This window comes from Martes martes (assembly GCF_963455335.1).
Source record: "Martes martes genome assembly, chromosome: 1".
NCBI classification, from domain to species: Eukaryota; Metazoa; Chordata; class Mammalia; order Carnivora; family Mustelidae; genus Martes; species Martes martes.
The window spans coordinates 7,657,727-7,673,536 of NC_137888.1; the positions used below are offsets into that span (position 1 = coordinate 7,657,727).

The 15,810-nt window shown below is 35.8% G+C and overlaps 1 protein-coding gene across 2 annotated transcripts in view; it reads right to left on the reverse strand.

The window, feature by feature from the left end:
- Positions 1-10,616, reverse strand: part of DYRK1A (dual specificity tyrosine phosphorylation regulated kinase 1A) — a 93,167-nt gene extending 82,551 nt beyond the window's left edge. For both annotated transcript variants that reach the window (XM_080823682.1, XM_080823681.1), the window contains exon 1: positions 10,531-10,616. In XM_080823682.1, coding sequence (XP_080679808.1) covers positions 10,531-10,540 — 10 coding nt within the window. In that variant the 5' untranslated portion in view covers positions 10,541-10,616. The remainder of the gene's footprint in view (positions 1-10,530) is intronic.
- Positions 10,617-15,810: the final 5,194 nt, after the last annotated feature.

The following is a 15,810-nucleotide window of genomic DNA, read 5'->3' on the forward strand; positions in this document are numbered from 1 at the left end:
TTCATTCTTTTGAAACAATGGCCAAATCTACCAGTTTTTCTAAAACTACAAAACCCAAACTCCATCAAATTATTCCTAGTACCAAAACACGTATTTTATTTCACTTGAATCTGTAATTCACATCACCGTCGATGATACACATTCTTCACAATTCACACTTGCTCAAGAACACATACATGGTCCTTTTTAAAGCAGTTACTCCCATAGACTTTCCAGAAAAGCTAATACAGATAAACTTACTGCATTTCATCAAAACCAAAGAGTAAGTTATTTATGAAGCCCTTGGGAATCCCTCTAAAAGAGGAAATACAATACAGAAAATAAAAGGTCACCACCATCAACAGATTATTAATGGGTGTATTCTCATTTCTTCAACAAACATTTGAGAAACTTGTATGTTCCACATGTTACACTAATAAATAATATGTAGTTTCTCCGTGCAGAAACTTTAAAATCCTGTATAAAGTGATACTGAAACAAAAATTTTTATATTTAATTAAAACTTAGAAACACAAACTGGAAAACGTATTATTAGCAGTAAGTCAGCAGGAACATACTGGTTAACAGTCTGGAATCATGCTTCTGGTCTGCATCCTAGCTCTATCCATACTAGCTTTGTGACCTCATCACTGGCTGGGTTAATCATCATGGCGATCTCAAAGTTACCATGAAGAGTAGATGAGTTAAAAAATGAAAATTGCGGACACCTGGGTGGCTCAGTCAGTTAAGCATCTGCCTTTGGCTCAGGTCATGATCCCAGTGTCCTGGGTCAAGCCCTCCACCAGGCTCCCTGCTCAGCAGGGGAGTCTACTTCTCCCTCTCCCTCTGCTTCTGTTTCTCCCCCAACGGCTCCCTTTCCTCTTTCACTCATGCTCTCTCAAATAAAACAAATAAAATCTTTTTTAAAAAAGTAAATTGCTTAGAATTGTTCTTGACATTATAATAAGGATTCAATAAAGAACTCTTACAAATTAAAAAAAAAAACTAGAAGAAATACCGGCAAATATTAAAAGGAAACTCACAGAACATATGCAGTCTCACTAATATTCAAACAAATAGAAATTAAATATTAAGTTGTTGTGTCTATCAAACTGACAAACATGTTTAAATACCCAGGATTGTGGAGTCTGGGAAAATTCTGATGTGTAGCTGGTAGAACCATAAATTGTACTTTAAAAAGATATTTGAGGGGCACCTGGGTGGCTCAGTCAATTAAGCCTATACCTTCAGCTCAAGTCATGATCCCAGCATCCTGGGATCGAGCCCCACATCCACATCTGCTTCTCCCTTTGACCCTCCCCGCTCACGCTTGCGCTCGCTCGCTCTCTCTCTCTCTCTCTCTCTGAAATAAATAAAATCTTTAAAAAAAAACCCCATACATTTGAAAATATGTATCAGAAGTCTATAAAAATGTACATATCCTTTAATTCAACAACTGCAACTTTGAGGGACTGGACCTGAGGTAATAAATCAAAGAGAAACACAAACTACACACTAATGTTCACTTAAACATTACTTATGAACTACTAATTAGCAACAACAGGGAATAGGTTAAATAGTAACTGGTTTGTAGAATACTAATTAGCCATTAAAAATGATTCTATAAAAGAATATTAATGATGGAGATATGTTTAAATTTTGAAAGATTACAAAAAGTAAACTATTATCCCAATTTTGTTTCTTAAATATGGTCTGAAGGAGCCATATGCACATAAAGTAACAAGCAACATATATACCAAAAAATTACAGTGATTATTACCTGAATGTTAAAGGATTACTACTGATTTTCACTTTCTTCTTCACATGGAAGTTCTATGTGAACTTGAGCTATTTTTAAATAAAAATAGGTAAACTGGATTGTGGTGGTGATAACTGCACAACTGTGTGAGTTCCATAAAAACTCAAATTTATTCATAAAATGCCTAAATTTTATGGTGCGTAACATGTTTCATAAAACAGTGATGCATGCATGCACGTGCACACACACACAACTTATAAAAAAGATGAGGGGTTGGAAAAGACCCTACTCTCAAAGAAAAAAAAACATTACAAACGTGTCTCATGTTAATGGGGAAAAAAACAGAGCTTAAGGATTTCAGGTATCTTTCACACCTGCATAACTGCGACAAGGTATTTTCTACTATATTCAGATAAAAATGGATGTTATACAATCATTTCATAACTATGAAAAAGCAAAATGTTTATTTTGAGCTAACTTAGTTCCCCAGAAAAAAAACCTTTACCCATCACATTTTTTCCTACTAACCTGCCCCTGGAAATGCTTTGCCTAACTCCAAGTCCAAACTATAGGCCACAAAGTTGCTAATTCTAATGCCTAATAAAATAAAACAGCCCTTCAACACAAATTTTAAATTATGTAAATGAGACAGAAAGTTGAATTGACTGTAACTCTGATAATACAAGAATATAAAAATTTGAGACATAAACATGTAATTTGAGAAGACATGTCAATTTCTCAAATACAGGAGAAATTTGAGAAAATGCAAGCCCCTGGGGCGCCTGGGCGGCTAAGTTGGTTAAGCATCTGCCTTTGGCTCAGGTCATGATCCCAGGGTCCTGGAATGGAGCCCGGCCCACATCAGCCTGCTTCTCCCTCTCCCTCTGCTGCTCCCCTTGCTTGTGCTCTCTCGCTCTCTCTCTCTCTCCCTCTGTCAAATACATAAATGAAATATTTTTAAAAAGGAAAAGAGAAGAGAAAAAAAAGAGAAAAGAGAAAATGCAAGCCTGAAATATGCCTAACTAGTACGGTAATAACTGGATGGAGAGATAATACTAATAAAAGTAAGAGCACATTTCTTGGGCAATGAAACATACACACCCTGCACTCCATGTATTATGAAGTATTATTATACATCATTATGCTTCTTATTCTCCACAGGAAGAAACTGAGATTTGGAGCTTGTACTTTGTTCTGATGGTTAATTCTATATTAATGTATTTATATCATACCCCCAAATCTCTTCTCTTTCCCTTTCTTTTCATTACGTGTCTTGAGGTGAAGAAGTATGCCCTACTGATTGCCCCTAACTTTCCTCTTCTCCACGCCCCTGATCTGAAGTAATATCCTTTCACTCCCCATTAATAACTATGAGGCAAACAGCAACTTTCTTCTCCGTTTATTTTTCTGGTTATTGGTACTGCAGAGTACAGGCATTATGTATTAGACTCACACATATCATCACTTAGTGTCACACCTTCCCTTACATTCAGTTCCTGAAGTCCTCCTGGTTGCCAAAGTTTACTCTCTAGCTGATTCCTCAAGAATCAAGAAGTGTTCAAAGAAACAGAAGTTCCCCAACTTCATACTTGTGTTCATAACACTTTGTCTGTTTTTATACTTTAGTCAATTTAGCTGGTTATAAAACTCCAGGTTCTCTTTTGTTTTCCTTGAAATACTAGGCGTTACCTCCATTGCTTCTGGCAATAAAGTGCTGCTATCAAAATCAGATACTCTAATATTCTTTCCCTTTAATAATGACGTAGGTCTTTGCCTAGCTACCCCAAGATACTTTTCTTTCAAGTCCAGTAATTTTTAAGAAATATGCCCACATATTGGTCATTTCTGGATCTATTTACATAAGCATACAACATGCCCTTTCCAATTGTGCTGGCAAATCTTTTTTTATTTCAGGAAATTTATTTCAACTACAATTATTAGTATTTATTTTAATTGCTTTGGTTCTTCCTCAGGATCTTTTATTACTCTATAGTTGATCCCTTATGGTCTTTAGCAACTATCACCTTTTTCTAGATGGTTCTTTACTTTTCTTCAATTCTTTTTAAATTTTTTTTTCTCCTATTTCTCTTCAGTTTCTCTAAATTTCTCTACTGTGCTTTTTCACTCTTGTGTTCCTTCTAGATTGGTTTCATTTTATTAGTGACTTTTTAAGAAAATTTCTCTTTCCTCAGTTATCACATTTCTAAGACTTCCCTATTCAGATTTATGTTGCTCTTTCCCATTTTTATCACTTTCTAAATTTGCTTGGGTTTGTTCTGAAACATCAGGTTATAGTTTTCACTAGTTTCAGGGACATTTCTTTCTGGCACACTTTCATGGTCTGCACGAATATTACTCTGCTCCTTATTCCTTTCTTCTTACAAAAACTCTGTGGGAGGGGTGCCTGGGTGGCCCAATCGGTTAAGCATCTGCTGTCCTCTCAGGCTGTGATCTGAAGGTCCTGGGATCGAGCCCTACCTCAGGCTCCCTGCTGCTCCCTCTCCAGCTCCCCTTCCTTATGCTCTCTCATGTGCTTGCTGTCTCTCAAAAACAAAACAGAACAAAACAAAATAAAAAACCCTCTGTGGGAAATTTGACCATGATCCTTGTCTGTTGCTCATTTTCATATAAAATAAAAAAACTTTTAGAAAACTGGAGGAGCAAGCTTTTCTGTTTAGTAACAGTCTTTCCAGTTTTTACGAAAGGTACTGAAATAGAGCCTCATAAATGAGGTCTCCTGGGTGTTCCCCTTCTTCCACTTCATCCGACCTTTCTCCCTTTGCCTCCCCTGCCTCCACCCTGCTTAATGTGGATTGTATTCCCAGAAGTGTCTCCTGAGGTGTGAGGCTTTGGCCAGGAAGGGAGCTTCAACTGGCTTTCCAAGTTCATAGGGACAAGAAAGCTCTGACCCCAAAGAACTCCTGTGCCCCCCTTGCACCCCGGGAAATGAGAAACCTCTTAGTCTCTGCTGCTGTTCTCAAACTTGCTTGACACACTCTGCAGGGAGTTCTGTTGGCTATCCTGAGGTTCTCTCTTGTTCTCAGGCCTTTCTGATAGCCTGCTGCTTCCTTCTGCATCCTTCCATACAAATGTTGACATCACGCAGGTCTTGTAGTTACTGGGGACTTGCTCCCACCCACTTATATTAGGGTTTGTGGGGATACCGTTCACCTAGTCTTGTAGAGGCTGCTGAACGTGAGTTTTTGGCTTTGCTGTTCTAGCTACCCTGTTTTTAGAGAAAACTGTAGAGATTCAAAAAAACTATGCCCTGCTATCATCTTCTCAGAGCTCAAACATTCTTTTGGAGGTCGATTTAGTAGGTATCCCAAAAATCTAATATTAACAAATATGAATTTATTTGCTTTCACTTTAGAATAAAGGCACTAAAGACTAAGAAATGCAACTTTGCAATGTGGCTAACCCTGGGTTTCCCATTCATTTCCACACATATCATATGTTCTCTTATGTAATATGAACAGGATGCAATCATTAATTGCTTCCACTTAAAAATTAGAAGCCGAAATAATTAAAATATGAAATATAAGAGGAAAATAATGTGGATGTCTTAAAACCGTTTTAAGAAATTTATTAGAGCAGACATTCACATTAAGATATTTTTAGGGGTCAAGACGGCAAAAATTATTCTTTCTCCAAGGATTCATTGAGCCACCTTTATGTCCCAAGAACCCTGCTACACAGACATGGGGCATACAAGAAAGATAAGCCACCTCATTCTGATCTTGAGGAACTGTCAGACCAGGTGGAACAAAAAAACAGTAAGCAAATGTATGCAAATGCTATAAAGGCATTAACTAAAAATGATTTGCTAGAAAGAAATAATCCTGGAAGGAGAATATCTACCAAAGTGTTAGGTTTATTGCTTACTTTATGCATTCTTTTTTTCCTTTTTTAAGTTTTATTTAAGTAATCTCTATACCTGACATAGGGCTTGAACTCACCACCCTGAGATCAAGAGTCACATGTTCTTCCAAATGTGCCAGCCAAGCACCACTTACTTTATTATACATTTTGGAAGCATTGGGAACTCTTTCCTCCACTGAGTATACACTATTACTTTTGTATTTCCCAAAATAGGAGATTCTTCTTTTTGCCAACTGAATTAGAGAGTTATTTTTAACTATAATACTCAATGCTCACAAAGATATGTTAGAAAACGCACATTCATGTAACGCTAGTGAGTGTAAACTGGTACATATCAACAAAAAGTTTCCTGAAAAGCTGTTATCAAGGGCCTTAAAATTTTCCAAGCCCTATAACCCAATATTTACACTCCTAGGAATCAATTATAAAAAAGTAACTTAACATACAACCAAACATTTATGAACAGATGTTAGTGCTTTAAAAAAATGGAAAGGAAAATTTTAAAAAATAACAATGTCTAATAAAAGAAACCAAACTTAACTAGTAAATGATCATATTATGAAAGAGTCTCAAATCAGCACACTTTAAAATGAGTTTCTAAAAGTAATTCACCCTCAAAAGACAGTTATGGTTCTGAATGCTCTATGCTGGCTCAAGTTTAAAATGACAGCAGACCACTACAGGTTTTGATGACAAAAAGAAATACTTATGGTATTATGTGAGAAAATACAAATAATGTAAAATACATTCTAACCCAAGCATACCACCCTGAGTGTCAAAAATGGCACAGAAAACCAAAACCTGACAGAGAATGTGCCAGAATGAAATACACAGAACTTTGGGCATATTTCCTTCTACCTATCTATATTCCTATAAATTTCCAAATTTTTTCAGTGACTGTGTATTACTTAATAAACAGGGAGAAAAAGTAAAAACCTGAGAGCAAAAATAAATCCAATGGGTTTATCATTCACCAAAAACAATAAATCTGTTGAATTATTAGAATGGAATCTGATAGCCCTGGGTTCAAAAATGAGTGGAAAACACATAAAAGACCAGATGCACAGGCCTGTGTGAAGAACAATTCCAAAAGGAGTCAATCGGCAATATGTGCCAAATATTTAAAGGTACACACCCAACACACCCTGCATCTGAGTGAGATCTCAAAGTTCTTTTCTGAAATTCACAGATCAGGCTTCTAACTGTTCTGTAGTAATATACTATACTTCTCTGACAGCTCAACTATGCAAACCTTGCCCTACAAAACTCACATTTTAAAAATAAATTAGAGAATCTAAAATTTTAAATTCTGCCGTATTAGTTTTAAGCAATTAAATTCATACATTTAAGAAATACAGGGGCGCCTGGGTGGCTCAGTGGGTTAAAGCCTCTGCCTTCGGGTCAGGTCGTGATCCCAGGGTCCTAGGATCGAGCCCCCCGTCGGGCTCTCTGCTTGGCGGGGAGCCTGCTTCCCTCTCTCTCTCTGCCTGCCTCTCTGCCTGCTTGTGATCTCTGTCAAGTAAGTAAATAAATCTTTAAAAAAAAAAAAAAAAAAAGAAATACAGTAACAACTCTACGAACAAATCGGCACAATGTAAAATAAATTTCCAATGCATTCTTCCTAAAAAAGTGGTATTTCTTTATGTTCTAGAACTATTCAAGTTTTAAAGTGACTAGCTTATCACTGATGTTCAAAGACAATTTTAATTGTTAAAGCAGCCCATGTCAACAAAATAATGAATGGCATCAACTGTTATATCCCAAAGCTTTTCAGAAATTACATTCCACCAGATGCTAATGAGCACAAATAACAAATAAAAGGGTGGGGAGTTCCTTTTATCAAGTAAACTGAAAAAAATACAAGAGCTTTTATGTTAATGTACACAGTAATCTCTGAGGCAGTGCATCTTACAAATACAATCTCAGAAGTAAGTGATTCTACATCCTTTAAATAAATGAAATCTGGTTACCTCTTAGTTCAAAAGGGTAAAAAATGCTCCTAGGTTCCCAGGATAACGGTATGCTTAGGTAGAATATCACTCATCTCTAACAGGAATGAACGGGAGTGAAGGGGTGTGTGCAGGAGAGACATCCAGGAGGCAGCCGCTGAGTCTGGAGCTCAGGAGAAAGGAGTGGGACACAAATGTAGATTCCGATAACATGGGCATGTGGATGTCAGGTGAGGCCAGTATTGTGAATGCTGCTAACCAAAGAGTATTTTCCGTTTCTGCTCTACATGCCTTAAATTCAATACATAAGTCTTAAAAACTTATCATAAATATCCACTGAATCATTTCTTACGTATCTGTCCCCTCCTCCAACTAAACTGTGCTCCTGGATTCCTAAGCAGGAGGACCCTTGTGAGCAGAGCACACATATTGTATATTATATATATTACATACATATACACATATTATAGTAGCTGGTACAAATTAACCAAATAAATGGTCACAAATAATTTTTCATCCAAAAATTTAAAAATAATCCAATTTAACCTTATATTCTTATTTTTAAATATGCAAAAACAACCACAAATTAAACAAGCACAAGAATACCCATATACACAAGTATTAGAGATGTATCAAAGTTGGACTTTGGCTTGGTGTTCAGTAAAAATCTATTATTAAAGCTTTTGCTTTTGAAAGACCAATCATCAGTCAACACCTACTTCAACATGTTTTCTGGCACCCCTGTACCTGCGCTTAATCAATGAAATGGTATGAGAGAGGAGGGTATCATCACGTCTAACCAACATAAAGTCAGTACCACAAAAGCCCAGGGAAAACAGAATATTCACTTTCAAGTATGCATAAGCATTCTAGAAATAACTTTTACTGAAAAACTCCTTATCAGCTTTTATGTGTTAAAGTTCTATCAGTTGAAGTATAATAAAATGTGTGCACAGTAGTACAAGAGCAAACTGCTGCATTAATTAATGATGATTAGGACAGCTGCTAATTTTATGTTCAAAAACAATTATTAACTTGCAAACTGTTAAAAGGGAAATACACCAAGAGCTAATACATATATTAGAGAAAGCTAGATCTTCCTTCTTGAGTTTTTTTTCCTTTATAAGCCAATAAATGTTGACAGTTTTTAAAGAATACAAGGCCAAATTAGAGAGACTGGGTTATATCATAAATCCAATCTTTGTAGAATTTTTTTTGGTCTCCTAGAACTCAAAAAATTAACTAGGTAACCTTTATAAATGGTATTCACTCTTTAGACAATTTCATTTCATCCATAAGCCTTTCCAGAAAAAGAGCTATTCAGGAATGCTTCGTTATCATTAAAGATTAAAGTAGAAATAAAACAGCAACTGTGCCACCTCCAACTAGAGAAAATCTCCAAGATCATTAATATCCACGGATCAATCTATGAGATAACCCCCAAAATACTTTGTTCCTCTACTGACCTCAGTTGAAAGTGAGCATCTACTTGGTATAGCCAATGTGCAGTATAGTGCCCAACGAGCAATCCGGGAGCTGACAGTGCTGAGAAATTGTTCCTGCACCAAAAGGTCAAACTTAAAAATCTGACAAAAAAATTTTCATAAAATTCTAAAATATTTCTCTGTAAATATTCCTATTTATTCCACTACGACAGTGCGATTCAGCCTCAGCACTGTGTTAACTTTCTCAGCCACTCGGCCAGAATGCATACCTGGCACAGCTCTAGTTTGCACAGGCAGACACACATGTGCCCATTTGAGAGACGGAGCACAGAGGATGACTCAATCACCTTTTACTTAAAAAAGAAATTACCATCAAATGTTTTGAATCCCTCATGAATGTAAAATATTATTTGATCTATAATTTAATTTAAAAATATATTCAAACATATACCTTCATTCATAGTAGAGACATTCTTTTAATTCCCACTCTAAAGTCAAAAAGGTAAATTTTTCCTTTAGAAAACAAAGATCACCAAAAAGAAAAACTAGTCACAAAAACTTTAACAGCTACACCAATAATATAATTAAATATCTATATGAGGTTTATGTAGTTACTTCTTTTCCAGTTAAAGACATTTTCGAACAGTTTATAAATATAATCCAATTAAGACTATCCTGACAAAGTCTGCAGATATAAGCCACTTGGTTCAACAAAACACCTCACAATCAGCCTGATTTAAGGAACATACAAGTTTGAAAGTTAACACATTATCCATTAGCTATCTTGTATTTTCAAGAGTCCGGACATAGTCACAGATGAGCTAGATTCCAATTTCCCATTTTCCATCACTAAGATCACCTCAACTAATAATAAAGCAATCCAAAAACTTCTTTCCAAAATGCCTTTATAATGCTTCTCCTGCATAAATACAAAAAACAAAAGGATGAAAGGAAAGGGGAAAGGGAAGAAAGAAAAGAGAGAGGGATGGAGGAAAGGATGAAGAAGGGAACAAGGGAAGAAAAAACAAAATCCCAGACCATATTATTCCAAGGAATCATACACATGGGTGTAATACCCTTAATTTAATTGTCAGTCTCATATTAGATACACTAATAACACCTACTCCACATGCCTTTAAAAGATTTGCTCTATTGTAATGGGGATCTGAAGGACACACACATTCAACTTCATAAAGGTGAATATTAGTGAATTTTTTTTCAACAGAAACGCTTCAATTCTCATGAAAGTATTAGCCAACCAACCACTTTCAAAAAGGTCAAGACTAGCAATCCTAACAATCACTGTGCAGTACTTGCATTAATACCACACTGTAAGTCACTAATTATCAAATGGATTCCCAAAGTCATTTATTAAATATCCCAACTAACTTTGTATTTATTGATCTAAATATAATTCCCCCCACTAATGCTGTTTATCCCCCATTCAAAATATAGCACCAGTTCCCACATTCGCTCAGACAGCCACAGCTTTACTGTATTTCAAAACTTGAGTCACCTGTATGCATCGTCTTCTTTCAAGTCTCATATCATCCTGATGGGGTGGGGGGAGGGAGGGAAGAGTCCAGCAGCAAAACTATAACACTGTGTGAAGAAAAACAGATTATGATAAGAGATAAGGATGCAAGACAATTACCCCTATTGAGGAACATCTAATGCAACTACAATCCCCAAAACAGAGATAAAATTATCTGCAAATTTGTTTACTAACATTTATTTATGCTTACTTGAAAATAATTTCCATTAATGACAATCAATTATATACATAAAATGTGAAGTATTCAACTGTCAGGAAGAAAACGTTTCAAAATCTGCCTACTACCAATGAAACTTCAGGCATTTCTAGGTATGAACGATGGGGTCAATATTCCACTATTCTATATAATATATCTGGGAAAAATTTACATTTTCTAATATCGACCAATTCACAAATCAGTATGAATATGAAGTCACTTTTCATCGTGGCTTACTATCAGGTAAGCAGAGGTAATGGAGGCTGCTTTACAGGAAGGATAACATATCAATCTACCAATGTTATTTGTAAATTAAGTTCTGAGACACTGCTCATAACTGCTCCCCTAAACCCACAAGCCCTCTTTTGCTCTCCAAGTGGCTTCTTCTACTTTACTGTAAGCCTTTCACTGTACTTCCTACTTACTGCTTCCACTGGTATTTCACAAATGACCAGCAAAATTTATAATGACTGATGGGAAAACAAAAACGACCTAAATGTTGTTATCAACTGAGAGTAAGTGATAAGAGACTAGGACAAGCACAGGCTACAACCCAACTTATTTATATTCAGCCTAAAAATGTACTTTTTAAATTGATACTATGGAATTCAATAAGTATTATTAATGAAACAATGTTGCTTATGTTGGCCAAGTTCCCAAGCCAGCCAAAAGAAACTTAGTGATACCAAAAGACATTATTGATCATGGGCACTGGGGACCACTGAAAATATGGAAAGGTAACCAATTCTAGATCCTCTCTCTCTGAACAAAGTCTAAAATAGGTTGTTTTCCTTTGTTAGTACTCAACTCCTGATGTCTCTAATTCCCTAAATTTTACCTTAGGGAATCCCAATCATCCAGCTACAATTGTAATCCTTTCTCCTAAGTAGTCCTGTGTTCCTAAATTACCATAAAAAACTCCTATTACCTCACTTCAAGTATGTGACAGAAAGAAATCAAGCAGACTGAAATGATTTACTTTCATGTTTGCAATTCTCAACAAGGATGCTACTAGTTAGTCCAAATGAACTCCCTAATTGGTGGAATTCTAATCACATTATAAAATAAAGTTTACAATGACCAAGGTAGCTTGAAGAAAAACATTTTTAGGCAAATGGTCATAATACAGATTCCAATGTATATTTATTGTCCCAAAATATTTCTGCTCTTCATTCATTTCTCCATTTGTGCACTCCCAGCTTCTTTAAAAGCTGGATGTTTGTACTCCAAAGAGCAGTAACTGGAAGTGCAGCTCAGGGACAGAGATGTAAATGTATGAATTATCTGTAACTTGGGAACTGCCTGTGTATAAAATCATTACCTATATTCCAGATCCCATTCCTAAAGAACCACGTTTCCAGATTAGATGCTATGGTAAAACCTTAGACATGGGACCAACTGATACCCATTCTGGGGGTTGTATGGACAGATGGATGGATGAACATTAAAGTACTACATCAAAAGTTTTATTCCAAAGAGTAACAGTATTTGAACTCTCAGGAGTAATGATTTTTACTTCAAAGACATAGTTTTCTAACCATTTTTCTCCCATAAATCATCTTTACCATTCTAGCATGGACCATGGGGACAGAAAATGTGAATTAAATCTCTAGCTATGAATTATATATCATCCAATCTTTTAGGTGCTCAACATCCCATTCTTCACCTATAAAATGTTACGTACAATGCTATCTACACTATGCCAACTTGAATGGTTTCAACAGGACAGATACTGCTGATACCAAAGGACTTCATAAGAAAAAAGCAGAATCAGATAAACCATTAGCATTTTTTATCCTATTAAAAGCAGTTAGAAAGTAGCAGATTATCCTTACTGTACAAAATATCTAAAGGTAAGAATATAAGTGGGCTGGTGGCACAAAGGAGAGTACATGTGACTGAGGGTCAGAAGCAGCATGCATCAAGACTGTCTGAACCTAAAAAGGACATCTTTTAGAAAAGTCAACCATTCATCACTACTCATCTGAAAAGTAGCCTTTAACAAAGGGTAAAGCAAATCTACAAGTTACAAAACTTGCTGTTGACATATGCGGCAACTAAACCATCATCTACTGAGCAATGCTAAAACTCCTTAAGTCTTGACCTTGGACTGGTTTAAATTAAGATTCTAGTGATAATTCCATATATCCTTTAGGCTGCTCACTTTTCAAATATGTTTATATCAGGTCAGTGTTTTATGACAATAAGCAGGTAACAGCAAACACCAAATGTACTTTGCAAACTATAAATACAATTTTCTTTCTAAAGAAAACTAAAAATCCATCATATTCTAAATTTTTCTGAGAAAAATCTACAGTGAATTTTTAACCTTTCCTCCCACAAATGGAGTCATTCACAATTACAGAGCTAAATTAGATGCTAATGAAAACCATCTACTATCCTTACCACAGGAACCTCCTATAATCCTCTAAATCTTTCACTGTATGCTTTAGCTCACATTTTGCCAAAGGCAACATAACAGTCTACAAACAATCTAGAAACTGAGCTTAACTGGTTTTTAAAGCTAAACCTACAAAGCATTTTTTAGTTGTCTGAAAATCACTGCATAACAGTAGTAACAACCTACAGCAGCAGGGAGAAAATTTCAACAGGCTGAGTTTAAACACCTGGAATTCCCCCATAGGTATCAGATTCAGTCTCCTGGCACCTGTCTCTGCGGGGGGCGGGGGGTGGGGGTGAAGGAGAGAGAGGGAGAACATGGAGACAACTAATTAAAAGCAGTGATGGACTGAGATTTATATAATTAATGCTAATCCTCAAAGATGAAGATTGGCAAAACAGTGATTGAAATGAATGCATTAGCATGATATGGCAAATCCAGATTAACTCAATAGTTAGTGAACTAAATGGTAGCTGTGACGTTTTCTCTCTCATGTCACAATGTTTTATAATGACATAAAACTAGAAATTATATGGAGCTTCAAAATAACTAAATTAGTAGGTAAGTATGACAAGCAGCAGGTAAAAATAATCAGTATGACACAGGCTTCAGTAATACTTATAGATACTGTTCTATTTCTTAAACTGGTGAAGCACACAGCTGTTTTTTATTATCTTTTAATTTTACAGGTTTTGTATAGTCTTGTATGTATATTTCAAGATTTTTTTTTAAAGATTTTATTTATTTATTTGATAGAGATTACAAGTAGGCAGAGAGGCACACAGAGAGAGGAAGGGAAGCAGGCTCCCTGTCAAGCAGAGAGCCTGATGCAGGGCTTAATCCCAGGACCCTGAGATCATGACCTGAGCCAAAGGCAGAGGCTTTAACCCACTGAGCCACCCAGGCGCCCCCATATTTCAAGATTTAAAAATTTAATCCACATTAAAAAAAATTTAAAGCACAATAGTATTTAAAGGGACAATCAGATAGTTTAGAAGATGCCAATTTAAGAATAAGCTACCCACTCCCAAAAAAGAAAAAGCTACAAAAATGAAATCAGGGAAAACTAAGCTGATAGATCTACAATTTGATTCCATGCATTAAAATTACAACGTGATTATCTAAAAATTATACTGTGACTGGCTTTCCTTATAAACTTTTATTCATTTACACTAACATTAAGGAAGCAACAGAAGTGTCCTCTTCTTCCATAGAACAATTTTAGAAACAGACTTTCTGTAATTACAACAGCCAAAGAAGTCAAAGCAAAAAAGAAATAGAAAAAACCATGGTTTTATACCTAACAAGAAAAACAAAAAAATCTCTATTAACTCTAATTCCCAGTAAGATGATCAAACGGCATACAGAGAAAAGGCATTTTCACTAACTAGAGATTTCAAGTGAAATTCTTAAAACCAAGATGATTTAGGACTCCTCCAAAACCCCTAGAAATAGTCCTAGTTGTAAAAAAAATTAAAAAGCACAAGACTTCAGAATGGGATATGAAAGGAAATTCTGAGTAAAACTGCAGGGAAAAGAACATTTGCTGAACACTTCCTATGCACCGACTACTCTGCTGAGATACCTGAGAGAAGCTGACACATTTACTCTCATAACAACCCTACAAGCAGGCAGTGTGATTTCCATTTCATCCATGGGGAGAGCAAATTCAGAGATGAACCCGCCTGGACTAAGGTCACAGCTTGTGAACTCTGGTCCCACACCAAAGTTCGTATTTTCTACCATACTAAAATGCCTCTTATTAATAAGCACTGAAACAATCATGGGAAAATTTCAAAGATCTAAGAATCTACATGTGTCTAGGTCTGATTTTAAGACTCCATACTCAATCTTCCACCTCAACCATTCCAAGCAAGAAAGAAAGTTCCTAAGCAGTAAATTAATTTGTTAAAAGCACTTCAGTTTAGGAGAATGGTAAAGAAACTCTCAAGTCAGTCTAGCAGAGAAAACTGGATCACAGCAAAACAGACTGATACATATATTCCCTCTACCATAAAAATTGAAGGAGACAAACTAAAAAGAGGGTAAACACCAAAAGCAGGTAAGTCATTACTGCACCAAAGACTTGGGGAAAATTTTTTTAAAAAGGATTACAATTATATGACTCCAATGGCATGCTGGAAGCAGAAGCAGCTGATATAAGTGTTAAAGAAAATAGAAAGATGTGATTTCTCATGAAATTATGTGAAAAAAAAACAAAAACAAAACCAAAAAACTAACAACTGTGAGTAAGCAGTAAAGAGAAACTTCAAGAACTAAGAGCTGAGTGGATTAAATAAATATTGCCCCAAATTTTTGCTCCTTCAAGGACCAAGTTACTTGACCTCTCTGGGACTGCATCTGGGCTCAAATATGACAAAATTAGGCCCTAAGTATTTGTATACAACAATAAATACAGAAAAACAGGACGGAAATGCCCTCTATGCGTATTACGTGTAATTTGCATTGCCAAATATCCTTTTTCTATAAAGTTAAGGGTAGCTATGATCAGTAAATGTAAATTACTGTTACCCCGTCACGAATTCAAAATATGTCAACTACCAACATATTTATATGTATTCTTTTGTATTCTGAGTTCCTCGAACATAAATTCTCAGACCACAGAACATTTTAGGAACCTAGC